This window comes from Pseudophryne corroboree, chromosome 6, assembly GCF_028390025.1.
Source record: "Pseudophryne corroboree isolate aPseCor3 chromosome 6, aPseCor3.hap2, whole genome shotgun sequence".
In the NCBI taxonomy this organism is placed as follows: Eukaryota; Metazoa; Chordata; class Amphibia; order Anura; family Myobatrachidae; genus Pseudophryne; species Pseudophryne corroboree.
This window is the reverse complement of record NC_086449.1, coordinates 719,864,297-719,881,238: the sequence shown is the minus strand read 5'-3', so window position 1 is coordinate 719,881,238 and position 16,942 is coordinate 719,864,297. Positions and strand designations below refer to the sequence as shown.

The following is a 16,942-nucleotide window of genomic DNA, read 5'->3' as shown; positions in this document are numbered from 1 at the left end:
TAGCTTTGCCTTAGTCCGCCCACAGCACTCCCCCTCGTTGGCACACACAGCCCATCGGCCGCGGAACGCGGGATGGACGCTGCTGCAGACTCAGTGCAGCTGTCCTGTGGGCGAACACACATGGGGCATTGTGCATCTGGCACTCTGGGGGCAAGTGTATCTGGCACTCTGGGGGGGCACGTGTATCTGGCACTCTGGGGGGCACGTGTATCTGGCACTCTGGGGGGCACGTGTATCTGGCACTGCTGGGGGCATATAAAGTGTATCTGGCACTGCACTACTGGGGGCATATAATGTGTATCTGGCACTGTGGGGGCATATAATGTGTATCTGGCACTGCTGGGGGGATATAATGTGTATCTGGCACTGCTGGGGGCATATGTGTATCTGGCACTGCTGGGGGCATATAATGTGTATCTGGCACTGTTGAGGCATATAATGTGTATCTGGCACTCTGGTGGGAAACGTGTATCTGGCACTGCTGGGGGAATATAAAGTGTATCTGGCACTGCTGGTGGCATATAAAGTGTATCTGGCACTGCTGGGAATATATAATGTGTATCTGGCACTGCTGGGAGCGTATAATGTGTATTTGGCACTGAACTACTGGAGGCATATTATGAGTATTTAGCACTGCACTACTGGGGGGCATATTATGAGTATCTAGCACTGCACTACTGGGGGCATATTATGAGTATCTAGCACTGCACTACTTGGAGCATATTATGATATCTAGCACTGCTGGGAGCATATAATGTGTATCTGGCACTGTGGGGGCATATAATGTGTATCTGGCACTGTACTGCTGGGGACATATGTGTATCTGCCACTGGTGGGAGCATATAATGTGTATTTGGCACTACTGGGGGCGTGTGTATCTGGCACTGCACACTATACTGGAGACATTATGTTTAAAGTACACTACCGTGGGCATTATGCGTAAGGCTGCTAATTGTGTGTGTAGAGGGGTGTGAAAATATATTTATAGTCTGATTATATAAAGTTGCGAAGCCACGCCCACTTTTCCAGGAGCGCGTGCGCCTTCGGCGTGCGCATGGGAGGGGGGGCACTTTCACATTTTCTCGCTCAGGGTGCTAGTAGACCAGCCGACCCTGGACACGCCCCTCTAAAATATAAATCTCTGCACATTCTACATCTGCCCCAGCTGTAGAGCAACATGGTTTTGCCAAGGTGCAAAGTTAAGTTACTTTCTCTTTTTTACTTTACTACCAACTCAGAATCAGGAACATAGGGCCTTATTCACATGCTTTCATTCAGGTCAACTCCGAGGTATTTCAGACAAGCCTGTACATTGGGCCTTATTCAGAGATGGATGCAGCCACTGCGATTACATACAGCGGCCGCGTCCATAGGGTCTGCAAATGATGTGCATCGCCCATAGTGCACGTGTGCGACCTTTCACCATAGGTTCACATCCCGGAAGGATGCGATCGCATGGTGATTGACAGGTAATGGGCATCCAGGGGTGGTGATGTGGCAGTGGGGGGGGGGGGGGGGGGGAGAAATTGGAAAACGCAGGCGTGTCATAGCTGTTTTTGTGCCGGCCAATGATGTCGCCTGTGTTTCCTGCGATGGCGGCAGAACCCCCTACCTACTGGGGTAGACCTCTATTTGTTGCGATCACATCACGGGGTGGCGCCACACATGCTGGGCGGCCTTGCCCTGTGTTGGGCGGTCTCCAGCAAGTCAGTATATAAACAAACATATTAGAGGCAATTTGAAATTGCTTACCTGGTCATGCCAAAATCAGATACTTTAACCACCGATGACTCTCCAACCAGACAGTTCCGAGCAGCCTGTAGGGACCACATAAGAGAATTGTGACATTATAGTGGAGCTGTAAAACTCAACGCAGTTGTAGACCAGTTACAAGGCACACTGATATTCCAGGGTAAATGCAGACATGTGTGTCACTAAAAACTTAAAAGCAGTATGTACCAGATCTCGGTGAATGAAATTAGAGGTCTCCAGGTATTGCATCCCCTCACAGACATCCTGACACATGCCCAAAGCTATACTCCGAGACAGCGTCCCCCGGTTCCTGCGTAGGTGGTCAATCAGGCTGCCATGCTCCATGTACTCAAACACAAGGAAGATGGGCATTTGTTGGGTATAAACACCCAGTAGTTGTACCAGTTTGGGATGGGACATCTTCCTAGTGGACAGAACGAGAGCACATTGGATAAAATAGAACAAAAATACAGAATGTATCCAGGAGACCTTACAGGAAACCTTTACATATTTGTACACCTTGATGGTTAGGTAATACCGTGTATTTGGAAACACCTTTACAAACACAGTAATATCCCCTAAGAGAGTTCTGGTAATGGGGGAAGGTAACTGCCCCATGAATAAATACTATCTTTAAAACTGTGAGCTGGAACTCTGAGGGGTGAGCAACACTTCCTCCATTACTCATTCGGGGCTGATGCAGAGCGGAGCATATGGTGGTGTTTTCTTACTGCACACGCGCAAATATGGGCGAATGGATCCTTTGAACAATCCCATCGCAGGGCGCCGATGCCCGATGCAGCCGTGCGAGGCGCCAGCGCAGTGAGGTGCATACGCAGTTCAGATCTGATCGCCCGCTGTGTGAAAACGCACAGCAGTGATTAGATTTGAATGACACCCTTGGATTGGTGTTCCAAGACCAATTCAAATTATTTATGGTAAATCTTATAGGCAAAACCAGTACTGGTGGCTGTCAATCATAAAATTTGTGGACAGACATAAGCAAAGACGGAGCCTCCGTTATCTTTGCTGTTTCTCCACATAAACGGAGGTTTAGTCGCACTTAGGTAATAGCTTAGGTTGCTGAGTTTATGGGGGTCATTCCGAGTTGTTCGCTCGCTAGCAGATTTTAGCAGCATTGCACACGCTAGGCCGCCGCCCTCTGGGAGTGTATTTTAGCTTAGCAGAATTGCGAACCAAAGATTAGCAGAATTGCGAATAGAAATTTCTTTGCAGTTTCTGAGTAGCTCGAGACTTACTCCTACATTGCGATCAGCTCAGCCCGTTTCGTTCCTGGTTTGACGTCACAAACACGCCCTGCGTTCGGTCAGCCACTCCCCCGTTTCTCCAGACACTCCCGCGTATTATCCTGGCACGCCTGCGTTTTTCCGCACACTCCCAGAAAACGGTCAGTTTCCGCCCAAAAATATCTACTTCCTGTCAATCACACTCCGATCACTTCAACGATGAAAATTCTTCGTTCGCACGTGAGTAAATCTACTAAGTTTTGTGCAAAAATACTTAGCGCATGCGCACTGCGTACCATGCGCATGCGCATTTTCGCTTTAATCGCGCCGTTGCAAAAATCGGCAACGAGCGAACAACTCAGAATGACCCCCTATGACCGGACAGGCGCGTTGAGGCACGACTACATACTCAGCATGCAATACACATCTCCAAAACTGGGTGACTAATGCTCCACTAATCCAGTACTTTAGAGTGAATAGCGGTGGATTGATCTACAAGCTCTGGCAAATGGTCAGTGATGACTGTAATGTTAATGTACTGTATACTGTACACACAGACCAATGGCCAGACGGAGAGTAAAAAAAATTAAAATAAAGCCCTCAGTTACTGTATGGAGCCAGCGACTTACTGTACTGTACAGTATCTCAATGTCTGCTAATACTCGGAAGTGTGAGGTGCAAATGTTTTATTAGTAATACGGTAGGTACTGTACAAAGAAACATAGATTTTGACGGATGATACTGTAAGACCCACTTGGACCATCTAGTCTTCAGTTAAACAGACAAAAAACTTTGGACAAGGTTACTATAAATTGCATTTGGAATTTAATGCATACAGTAGAGATCTGTCCACACTGTACTGTACATACAGTATTTACTTTATTCTGCCATGTACAGTATGGCATGGCTTGAAATCTCAGACTATAAGATTTACAGTACAGTAGCCATGCTTTGTGATTTTCTTAAGCTGCTTCTTTAATATGGTACTATGGGGGTCATTCCGAGTTGTTCGCTCGGTAAAAATCTTCGCATCGCAGCGATTTTCCGCTTAATGCGCATGCGCAATGTCCGCACTGTGACTGCGCCAAGTAAATTTGCTATGCAGTTAGGAATTTTACTCACGGCTTTTTCTTCGTTCTGGCGATCGTAATGTGATTGACAGGAAATGGGTGTTACTGGGCGGAAACAGGCCGTTTTATGGGCGTGTGGGAAAAAACGCTACCGTTTCCGGAAAAAACGCAGGAGTGGCCGGAGAAATGGGGGAGTGTCTGGGCGAACGCTGGGTGTGTTTGTGACGTCAAACCAGGAACGACAAGCACTGAACTGATCGCAGAAGCCGAGTAAGTCTGGAGCTACTCAGAAACTGCTACGAGGTGTGTAATCGCAATATTGCGAATACATCGTTCGCAATTTTAAGATGCTAAGATTCACTCCCAGTAGGCGGCGGCTTAGCATGAGCAAATCTGCTAAAATCCGCTTGCGAGCGAACAACTCGGAATGACCCCCTTTATACATATTCTGCTGTATTATGGCAAACAAAATTGTTGGGTATACAGTAGGCAGTAGGCTGGTCTATAAATATACTGTACAATAAGTCAGTTTCCAAAGAAACACTGTTCAGTACTGTACATCAGAGATCGGAAACTCTCAGTCCTCCAGCTGTTGTTGAACTACACATCCCAGCATGCCTTGCAACAGTTTTAGTATGGCCAAATAGCAAAACTGTAGCAAGGCATGCTGGTATGTGTAGTTCGTTTAACAACAGCTGGAAGACCGAAGGTTCCCCATCCCTGCTGTACAGTGTGAAGTAAAAAAATAATAATGGATCAGTAAAGAAAATACTCCATGTACAGTACTGTACAGGACTGTACAGTCTTTTCCACAGGAAATGTGTATTAGAGGTATTCTATATACACTAAATGTACAGTAAAAAAAATGTTTTTATTACAAACATACACATGCATCCCAGGTGCAAATCTACTGTACTGTACAGTGCAGCAGACAGCTTATGGTGAGAGGACTCACTTATCCCATCCCATAGTCGCTGTGTATTTTTGATAGCGTAATGAGACGCTCCTGCACATTGCCCCGATTCATGTAAAACTAGAGATGTGCACCGGACATTTTTCGGGTTTTGTGTTTTGGTTTTGGATTCGGTTCCGCTGTTGTATTTTGGATTCGGACGCATTTTGGCAAAACCTCCCTTAAGAATTTTTGTCGGATTCGGGTGTTTTTGTTAAAACCCCCTCAAAAACTGCTTAAATCATAGAATTTGGGGGTAATTTTGATCCTATAGTATTATTAACCTCAACAACCATAATTTCCACTCATTTCCAGTCTATTCTGAACACCTCACAATATTATTTTTAGTCCTAACATTTGCACAGAGGTCGCTGGATGAATAAGCTAAGCGACCCAAGTGGCCGGCACAAACACCTGGCCCATCTAGGAGTGGCACTGCAGTGTCAGACAGGATGGCACTTAAAAAAATTGGCCCCAAACATCACATGATGCAAAGATAAATAAAATAAAAAAAGAGGTGCAAGATGGAATTGTCCTTGGGCCCTCCCACCCACCCTTATGTTGTATAAACAGGACATGCACACTTTAACAAACCCATCATTTCAGCGACAGGGTCTGCCACACGACTGTGACTGAAATGACTGGTTGGTTTGGACCCCCACCAAAAAGAAGCAATCAATCTCTCCTTGCACAAACTGGCTCTACAGAGGCAAGATGTCCACCTCCTTCTTATCGTCCGATTCCTCACCCCTTTCACTGTGTACACCCCCCTCCTCACAGAGTATTCATTCGTCCCCACTGGAATCCACCATCACAGGTCCCTGTGTACTTTCTGAAGGCAATTGCTGGTAAATGTCTCCACGGAGGAATTGATTATAATTCATTTTGATGAACATCATCTTCTCCACATTTTGTGGAAGTAACCTCCTATGCCGATCGCTGACAAGGTACCGGCTGCACTAAACACTCTTTCGGAGTACACACTGGAGGGGGGGGTAACTTAGGTAAAATAAAGCCAGTTTGTACAAGGGCCTCCAAATTGCCTCTTTTTCCTGCCAGTATACGTACGGACTGTCTGACATGCCTTCAGTGATGCTGTCACTCATATAATCCTCCACCATTCTTTCAATGGTGACAGAATCATATGCAGTGACAGTAGACGACATGTCAGTAATCGTTGGCAGGTCCTTCAGTGTGGACCAGATGTCAGCTATCGCTCCTGACTGCCCTGCATCACCGCCAGTGGGTGGTTTTGGAAATTTTATCCTTTTCCTGGCAGCTCCAGTGGCATGAGAAAATGAAGGAGGAGCTGTTGGCGGGTCACGTTCCGCTTGACTTGACAATTGTGTCTCCAGCAGGTCTTTGAACTTCTGCAGACTTGTGTCTGCTGGAAAGAGAGATACAACGTAGGCTTTAAACCTAGGATCGAGCACGGTGGCCAAAATGTAGTGCTCTGATTTCAACAGATTGACCACACGTGAATCCTGGTTAAGCGAATGAAGGGCTCTATCCACAAGTCCCACATGCCTAGCGAAATCGCTCCAATTTAGCTCCTCCTTCAATCTCTCCAGCTGCTTCTACAAAAGCCTAATGAGGGAAATGACCTGACTCAGGCTGGCAGTGTCTGAACTGACTTCACGTGTGGCAAGTTCAAAGGGTTGCAGAACATTGCACAACGTTGAAATCATTCTCCACTGCGCTTGAGTCAGGTACATTCCCCCTCCTTTGCCTATATTGTAGGCAGATACATAGGCTTGAATGGCCTTTTGCTGCTCCTCCATCCTCTGAGGGTTGAATTCCACCTCGTTACCACCTCTTGCTTCAGCTGATGGCAGGGCAGGTTCAGGAGTGTTTGCTGGTGATCCAGTCTTCGGCACGCGGTGGCTGAATGCCGAAAGTGGCCCGCAATTCTTCGGGCCACCGACAGCATCTCTTGCACACCCCTGTCGTTTTTAAAAAAATTCTGGACCACCAAATTCATTGTATGTGCAAAACATGGGACGTGCTGGAATTTGCCCACATGTAATGCACGCACAATATTGGTAGCGTTGTCCGATGTCACAAATCCCCAGGAGAGTCCAAATGGGGTAAGCCAATCTGCGATGATGTTCCTCAGTTTCCGTAAGAGGGTGTCAGCTGTGTGCCTCTTCTGGAAAGCGGTGATACAAAGCGTAGCCTGCCTAGGAACGAGTTGGCGTTTGCGAGATGCTGTTACTGGTGCCGCCGCTGCTGTTGTTGCTGCGGGAGGCAATACATCTACCCAGTGGGCTGTCACAGTCATATAGTCCTTAGTCTGCCCTGCTGCACTTGTCCACATGTCCGTGTTTAAGTGGACATTGGGTACAACTGCATTTTTTAGGACACTGGTGACTCTATTTCTGACATCTGTGTACATTCTCGGTATCGCCTGCCTACAGAAGTGGAACCTAGATGGTATTTGGTACCGGAGACACACTACCTCAAGCAATTCTCTAAGTCCCTGTGAACTAACGGCGGATACCAGATGCACGTCTAACACCAACATAGTTGTCAAGGCCTGAGTTATCCGCTTTGCAACAGGATGACTGCTGTGATATTTCATCTTCCTCGCAAAGGACTGTTGGACAGTCAATTGCTTACTGGAAGTAGTACAAGTGGTCTTCCGACTTCCCCTCTGGGATGACGATCGACTCCCAGCAGCAACAACAGCAGTGCCAGCAGCAGTAGGCGTTACACTCAAGGATCCATCGTAGGAATCCCAGTTAGGAGAGGACTCGTCAGACTTGCCAGTGACATGGCCTGCAGGACTATTAGCGTTCCTGTCTAAGGAGAAAATTGACACTGAGGGAGTTGGTGGTGTGGTTTGCAGGAGCTTGGGTACAAGAGGAAGAAGGGACTTAGTTGTCAGTGGACTGCTTCCGCTGTCACCCAAAGTTTTTGAACTTGTCAATGACTTCTGATCAATGCGCTCCAGGTGACGTATAAGGGAGGATGTTCCTAGGTGGTTAACGTCCTTACCCCTACTTATTACAGCTTGACAAAGGCAACACACGGCTTGACACCAGTTGTCCGCATTTCTGTTGAAATAATTCCACACCGAAGAGGTGATTTTTTTTTTTGTATTTTGACCAGGCATGTCAATGGCCTTATTCATCCCACGGACAACAGGTGTCTCCTCGGGTGCCTGACTTAATCAAACCACCTCTCCATCAGAATCCTCCTTGTCAATTTCCTCCTCAGCGCCAGCAACACCCATATCCTCATCCTGGTGTACTTCCACAGTGACATCTTCAATTTGACTATCAGGAACTGGACTGTGGGTGCTCCTTCCAGCACTTGCAAGGGGGGGGGGGGGAATGGTGGAAGAAGCCACCTATTCCTGTCCACTGTTGGGAAGGTCAGGCATCGCAACCAACACAATTGGACTCTCCTTGGGGATTTGTGATTTAGAAGAACGCACAGTTCTTTGCTGTGCTTTTGCCAGCTTAACTGTTTTCATTTTTCTAGCGGGAGGATGAGTGCTTCCATCCTCATGTGAAGCTGATCCACTAGTCATGAGAAACATAGGAGAGGGCCTTAGCCGTTCCTTGCTACTCCGTGTCGTAAATGGCATATTGTCAAGTTTACGCTTCTCCTCAGATGCTTTAAATTTAGATTTTTGGGTCATTTTACTGAACTTTTGTTTTTTGGATTTTACATGCTCTCTACTATGACATTGGGCATCGCCCTTGGCAGACGACGTTGATGGCATTTCATCGTCTCTGCCATGACTAGTGGCAGCAGCTTAGGCACGAGGTGGAAGTGGATCTTGATCTTTCCCTATTTTACCCTCCACATTTTTGTTCTCCATTTTTTAATGTGTGGAATTATATGCCAGTAATATATCTGGAATTAGACGGCAGTAATGTCTGGAATTAGATACCACTAGATAGATACCAGATACCACTGTGACTGGAATGATGATGACCTATGCACAGTGACAGGACACTACCACAGCACCCTACAGCAACAAGATGCAGCACGAGACACTGGACTTTTAGTCACCACAATCCAGCACTGATACTGAGCACAGATACTGAGCACTGTTCAGGATAATAGAACTGACACGGAGCAGCAAAATACAGCAATGGACTACTGTACTGTGCTACCATATACTGGTCACCACCATGCAGCAATGATAATAATGAGCACAGATACTGAGCACTGTTCAGGATAATAGAACTGACACTGGGCAGGGAGAACAGCACTGGACTACTGTACTGTGCTACTATATGCTGGTCAGTGACCACCACAATGCAGCAATGATAATAATGAGCACAGATACTGAGCACTGTTCAGGATAATAGAACTGACACTGGGCAGCGAGAACAGCACTGGACTACTGTACTGTACTACTATATACTGGTCAGTGGTCACCACAATGCAGCAATGATAATAATGAGCACAGATACTGAGCACTGTTCAGGATAACAGAACTGACACTGGGCAGCGAGAACAGCACTGGACTACTGTACTGTACTACTATATACTGGTCAGTGGTCACCACAATGCAGCAATGATAATAATGAGCACAGATACTGAGCACTGTTCAGGATAATAGAACTGACACGGGGCAGCAAAATACAGCACTGGACTACTGTACTGTACTACTATATACTGTTCACCACAATGCAGCAATGATAATAATGAGCACATATACTGAGCACTGTTCAGGATAATAGAACTGACACTGGGCAGCGAGAACAGCACTGGACTACTGTACTACTATATACTGGTCAGTGGTCACCACAATGCAGCAATGATAATAATGAGCACAGATACTGAGAACTGTTCAGGATAATATAAGAACTGACACTGGGCAGCAAGAACAGCACTGGACTACTGTACTGTACTACTATATACTGGTCAGTGGTCACCACAATGCAGCAATGATAATAATGAGCACAGATACTGAGCACTGTTCAGGATAATAGAACTAATACGGAGCAACCAAATACGGCAATGGACTACTGTACTGTACTACTATATACTAGTCACCACAATGCTGCACTGATAATGAGCAACACAGATATTGAGCAGATATTTAGCTGATATTGGCCTATTCAGGCAGAGAACGTAGCCACATCCTCTCACTATCTCGACAATGCATGAGTGAAAATGGCGGCGACGCGCAGCTCTTTATATGGAATCCGAATCTCGCGAGAATCCGACAGCGGGATGATGATGTTTTCCCCTGTTCAGGTTTTGCGTGCAAGGCGGGAAGAACCGAGGCTGCCTCGGACCCGTGTAAACCACGTGAAGTTCGGGGGGGTTCGTATCTCGACGAACCGAACCTGCTCATCTCTATGTAAAACCTGTGTGCATACTGTATTTCCATTGAATGTAAAGTTACAGTACAGAACAGTATATTACAATAGAAAAAAATTCATAAAGTGTAAGGGGAAAAAAAGGCATGTGCACGCCTCATGACAGATACACAAGCTCATGTCTAAATGTAAGCAGTGATCCCTTGCCATTGGTTTTAGATTATGCCCTGATGGCTACGGGACTTGGCCGCTTACATACTGTACTGTATCCCTAACTTCAATGGACCATACTGTAACTTAAACTCCTTGTTTTGCATCTGTATATGCTATATTTATTAATTGATCATTCCACGGGACCTCATTGCCCCGGTGTATTTTAGCTAGGGTATTGAGGCACTCCTTCAGCATTGCCCTGTAGCCTGCAAAACCTATGCCGTCCCTTGCTCCATAGCTGAGGGCTGCCATGAGGCGGGGGAACATGGGCGGAAGCCATTTTGTCAGTTTGCTATGCGGTCGAGTCCGGTGTATTGTACAGTGCATAGAGTTCGCATATCCCTATCGCCCCTGTGTATTTTAGCTAGGGGATTCAGACGCTCCTTCAGCATTGCCCTGCAGCCTGCAAAACCTATGCCGTTGCTCGCTCCACAGCTGAGGGCTGCCACGAGCGGGGGGACATGGGCGGCAGCCATTTTATCAGTCTGCTATGCGGTCGAGTCCGGTGTATCGTACGGTGCATAGAGCTCGCTTATCCCTATCGCCCCTGTGTATGTTAGCTAGGGGATTCAGGTGCTCCTTCAGCATTGCCCTGGAGCCTGCAAAATCTATGCCGTCGCTCACTCCATAGCTGAGGGCTTCCACGAGGCAAGGGTTCACGGGCGGCAGCCATTTTGTCAACTTGCTATGCGATCGAGTCTGCAATGTGCATAGAGCTTGCTCGCTTATCCCTATCACCCCTGTGTATTTTAGCTAGGATATTGAGACGCTCCTTCAGCATTGCCCTGTAACTTTCAAAACCTATGCCGTCGATTGCTCCATAGCCGAGGGCTGCCACGAGGCGGGGGTCACGGGTGGTACCCATGTCAATCGAGTCTGGCCTGCTACAGTATTGTATGTGTACCGTACGGTGCATAGAGCTCGCTTATCCTCATAGCCGTTGTGTATCTTAGATATGCTCCAGCAGCTTTGCCCTGCTTTATGTAATACTTGTGTGCACACTTCTATTGAATGTGAAGGTATAGTACAATAGATACAAAAATAAAAAATTAATATAGTGTGAGGAAAAAATTAACATGCACTCGCACTATGGGAATCAAACCCGGGACTCTAAGCATTGAAAGCGACACACTTCACCACTCAGACACATCGCCACATGACAGATCCATAAGCCCACTGGTTTTGAGTATGGCATAATGGCTACGGGATTTGGATGCTCACATATCCTTAACATCAATAAATCATACTGTACCTGTAACACGTTCGTTTGCATCTGTATACACTACTATTTTTATGTGTTGATTTTGGGACTTGGACGCTCACATATTCCTAACGTCAATGAACTATACTGTGGCTTTAACATGTTTGTTTGCATCTGTATAAACTGTACTACTGTATTTGTGTCTGTACACTGTAATACTGTATGATATACTGTAGCATATTGTAGTGTAATGAGACGCACCAGTAAAGTAATTCTTACGCTGTAGTTCAGTATTGTATTTTAATGGAGACCACACGCATGCGCAATGGTGATTTTAAAAAGCAACATCTGGTGGATGATCACAAGTATTACACTTAAAGGTAACGCCAAATGCTCTGTGCGCCTCCTTACGACTAGGCAAGCCTCCTTGCGCCCAGGCACGCTGTGTATGCCTGATCGTGACTAACGCCTCAGCCAGCAAAGATAACGGAGGCTCCATCTGTTTAAACACAATTTATGTAATGTAATATTTCTTTCTAAATTTCTCAGTAAGAAACTTTTGGCCTAGGGGTGCCGTGAAAAAAAAAAAATTACTCTAGGATGCCGTGATTCAAAAGATTTTGGGAACTACTGGCTTAGTCATTTAAACTTGTGAGTAAGTGCTATGATAACAAGGGTCACTCACTTCTCTGCACATGTTATATTTGCCCCACCTGCAGTGCACATAGTTTTACTCATTAGAGGAAGATTTTGCTTTTGCCCTTAATGGACAGTAGGTAGCAATTACTTTTAATCAAGCATGTGAAGGCTGTAGGTCAGTCATACATATTACCAATATATTCCTTACATTAACACCTGGGCTTCCTCCACAAAGTCTTCCTCTGACATCATTCCTTCCCGGATCATCTTTACTGCAACTTTTTTTGACCCTTGCCAAGATGCCAGCTTTACCACCCCAAACTGGCCACTGCCAATCTCTTGAATGAATGTCAGATGTGTTGGGTCAATTTCCCATTTTCCTGGGAAGAGAAGAAATGGATACTTTCAATTTCACTCTTTTTGTAGTTGTGTAACCTCATATTGAGAAGCCCCATAGCACCAAACTTTTACATAGCAAGGTACAACCGTTTAATGCGCACTGTCCACCCTTTTATTGCATTGGAATTATTTTGTTTGATAAAATAACATTAGACAGTAGTTGATTATACAGCACTCATAAAACTAAAAAGTTTGCAGCCTTCAAAGAAGAGAGAGAATCTCCGTCCTCTATAAAATCCCAAACAATAAATTCTTTGATGAGAAGCAGAAATTATTATAAATCATAGTGTAGGATATTTATTTCAAATTGGAATAAAAAAAAAATTCTAAATAATTGACTCCAGCTACCGAGGAAGGGAGACGAAAGCAAAATTATTTTGGATTGTATCTGTCTCTACTGGGTTTTTTTTTTTTATAAATTATTTTAAGCAGTATCAAGATATGTAAATTTTTCTCTCACCATATGCACCTTGGAAAATCTTGTTTGTGGAGTTCTAATTAAGATTTCCAGGAATATGAGAGATGTTTGTCCTGTATGGGATTCTTTTATGCTGATCAATCCTTTATTGTGGGGAATTTTGTAAGGTCATGTTAATACCACAGGGGTGCTCTAGAGGTGTGTCAGCTATTCAAATTCCAGATTGGGCAAGGGTTCACTACGATATGCCGGCGGTCGGGCTCCCGGCGACCAGCATACCGGCGCCGGGAGCCCGACCGCCGGCTTACCGACAGTGTGGCAAGCGCAAATGAGCCCCTTGCGGGCTCGCCGCGCTACGCGCGCCACACTATTTTATTCTCCCTCCAGGGGGGTCGTGGACCCCCACGAGGGAGAATAAGTGTCGGTATGCCGGCTGTCGGGCTCCCGGCGCCGGTATGCTGGTCGCCGGGAGCCCGACCGCCGGCATACTGAAGACCACCCATTGGGCAAGCAAATCCTCCTTTTTGAGGATATTTAAAAGGTAACCTTACTACCAAAAGGGCAGTTAAGGTGTTTCAATCAACATCAGGCTATGGGTTGTGTAATTACACCATTCTTCCAGTTCGGTTTGTTCTTACCTGAGGTGGCTATTCAATTTGAAATAAACAGCTTACAATATGATAATCATTTCTCCTTTTCTTGAGGAACAGATGAACATGAAAGAAGCGACACACATCAAGAATCTATTGTTTGGTTGGGATTTCCGGAGAGTATTATAGATTGTTACAACCTCAGATTGCACCTACATTGTTAGAACTTTTTGGGGCTATTCACAAAAGAGGGTAATGTTATCCCTCCTTTAATGAGGCTTATACAGTGTTGGACTGGGGCATGTAGGGCCCACCACGGGAATGCAGTGGTAGGGGCCCATGTTTGGGGTGTGGCCAGTCTGCTGAGGGGGTGTTGGTTTGACTAACCATTAGAGAATGCAACGTCTGGGCCCCTTCATACATATATACAGTAAATTCAGCTGCTGCATGCATGATAATGTACCAGATTAATAACAGATTAATAACAGCAATGCACTGTAGAAAAAACACAATAGTCCAGTATAAGGTAACATATACATAATGCATAATTCAAGTGCACAGTCTGAACCTGACCCTTTGAGCAGGAGGTGGGCGCCCAGGTAGTGGGGCCCATCGGTGGTTTCCCCTGTACCCCTGTGGGCCAGTCCAAGCCTGGGCTTATATGACCCTCTTACCAAAACCTGACAAAGATCCTAACCTCCTTTCTTCCTATAGACCCATTAGCTTGCTTAATGTGGACTATAAACTCCTAGCTAAGATTATGGCCCTCAGACTCCAAGATATACTCCCATCGATTCTTACAGAAACACAATTGGGATCTGTGCAAGGACGTCATGCTGTAAAAGCAATTCGTGCGGCAATAGCGGCAGTGGTGGAGTCCCATAATTCTGTTGCCAATCATAATGTCCTTTTAAGCCTTGATGCCCATAAGGCATTTGATATGATTTTATGGCCACACCTGTTTAAAATATTGGCAATGAGAGGCTTTGAGACTACCTTCATTAATCTCATACGATTCATTAATCAAGACCCCTCCACTTCCTTGCTGATTAATGGGATTGTAGGACCTCGCTTCCACCTGGAGAGGGGTACCCGACAGGGTTGCCCCTGGTCCCCACTCCTGTTTAATATTGTGTTAGATCCCCTATTGCGCATTTTGCAAAATAGGCCATCATTTAAGGGTATACATATTGGCGGTCAGGAGATAAAACTGTTGGCATTTGCCAATGACATTCTTCTCTTTATTGCCAATCCTGAACATGCCATCTGTGAAATTCTAGATACGATCCATTTATATTGCTCTATTTCGGGCATCCACATTAACCTGGAGAAGTCCACGGCTATGTTACTCTCTGGTAATTGTACATGTCCCCTGTGGGCTACGCAACTCTCGTTACAATGGGATCCCTCACACATACCCTACTTGGGAATCTCTGTGCCTCGTAATCCGTCAAATTTGTATAGGCTTAATGTGAGTCAAGCTATTAATACTTTAAATAGGGATATTAAGGGATGGGAGCGCCTTCCATTATATTATCTGGGCAGGGCCAACTTGCTTAAAATGGCGGCTATCCCTCATCTATTATACCCATTGCAATCCTTACCGGTATTGTTAACGAAAACTGACATTGGCCACATAAATGCGTCAATTCGGAAATTTATTTGGAAAGGGGGTCGCTCCCGTATAGCTTTGAGAAAACGTCAACAGACAAAATCCAATGCTGGTATTAACTTTCCAGATATAGTGGCTTACAATCACGCTGCATTATTACGGCACCTACGTGACTGGCTTCACAATAGTTCTGTGTACACCAACACCTCTTTAGAACAAGGTTTTTTACCTACCATGGAACAAATTTGCTTTTTGTACCAGCACGATCGAGAAATTCCTGAAGCTTTAAAGTTAAACCCACTTTTATAGACAACTAGAAAAATCCCAACTTTCTTGATGGCATAGCTGCTCACCCCTTTACCATGTGGAGACTGGCGGGGATTACTAGCATTAGACACTTAGTTAATATGGCTGATAAACGACTTTTGACCTTTACGGAGGTTTCCTCAAACTTTGCTATGATTAGTCCTTACCCTCTAGCTTTCTTACAAGCACGATTTTATGTATCGCATGTAATAGGGCATTTCTCGGAGTTGGACTGGACTGGAACGATGGAACGTCTCTTAGCATATCCAGTACCTATGTTTAAAGCCACCTCAGTTCACTACACTTTTTTGAGGAAAAGTATAGACCATAGTACAATAAATGGAGGTATGTCCAAGTGGTCGACCCACTTTCCTAATCTGTCCATGCCTGCTCTGGAAAAGGCCTTGTTATATTCTCGAAAAGTGTTACCTGCCAGTATGTACCTTGAACTTTTTTTTAAATATTTACCATAATACTTACCTTTCCCCACTATGGCGCATTCAAATGGGATCCTCAGAGACTCATTTGTGCCCGAAATGTCACCAGAATGATGCAGACACTTACCATTGCCTTTGGGCTTGCCCAATTATCCAGTATTTTTGGCACCTAGCCCGCCGATACGCGGAGACCAAATTAGTAACCTTTGTACCCTTAACCCCTGAGTGGGCAGTTTTAGGGGTCTTTGACCCAAACCAACGCATGACTCCGGAGAGTAAGAAACTGTTACTGGCCCTGAGTGCGGCTGGCAGGAAAACGATCCTTCAGGGATGGATTGACAGTGCACCCCCACAGATACCTCTAATTTTGGCAAAACTTAATTTCTTGTTTAAAATGGATTGGGTAAAAGCAATAGTAGAAAAGGAAAAACAGGTGGAACGCTTTTTCACATTGTGGCAGCCATACATAGATACTCTCCCCCTTACTACCAGGCATCAGATCCACCATAGCCTAAAAAACACTACTTGGTATCTTACACAACTGGCAATACAAGACCCACCCATTTCTCTTAGTTAATAGAGGGAATTACTTTGGCTTCTCCCTTCCGGTCCTATATTAAGGTGTGACATGGCGATTGCCATAATCTTTTTTTTTTAGTAATACCAATATGTGTTTTGGATATACTAATGGTTTTACTCTTAGTTACCACTGTTTAATTGTAATAATTGCACTGTGTGTTCCTTCGTAAATGCTCCATACCATGACTTTGTTGCGATGTACAAATTTCCAATATGTATTCGATTCATGATGTCTAAATAAA

The 16,942-nt window shown here is 45.3% G+C and overlaps 1 protein-coding gene across 1 annotated transcript in view; it reads right to left on the bottom strand.

The window, feature by feature from the left end:
* Positions 1–16,942, bottom strand: part of ITK (IL2 inducible T cell kinase) — a 158,169-nt gene that overhangs the window by 14,508 nt on the left and 126,719 nt on the right. Inside the window, exons 12-14 of the mRNA XM_063928378.1 lie at positions 12,568–12,739; positions 1,960–2,176; positions 1,753–1,817 (exon numbers count right to left, since the gene is read on the bottom strand). Coding sequence (XP_063784448.1) covers positions 1,753–1,817; positions 1,960–2,176; positions 12,568–12,739 — 454 coding nt within the window. The remainder of the gene's footprint in view (positions 1–1,752; positions 1,818–1,959; positions 2,177–12,567; positions 12,740–16,942) is intronic.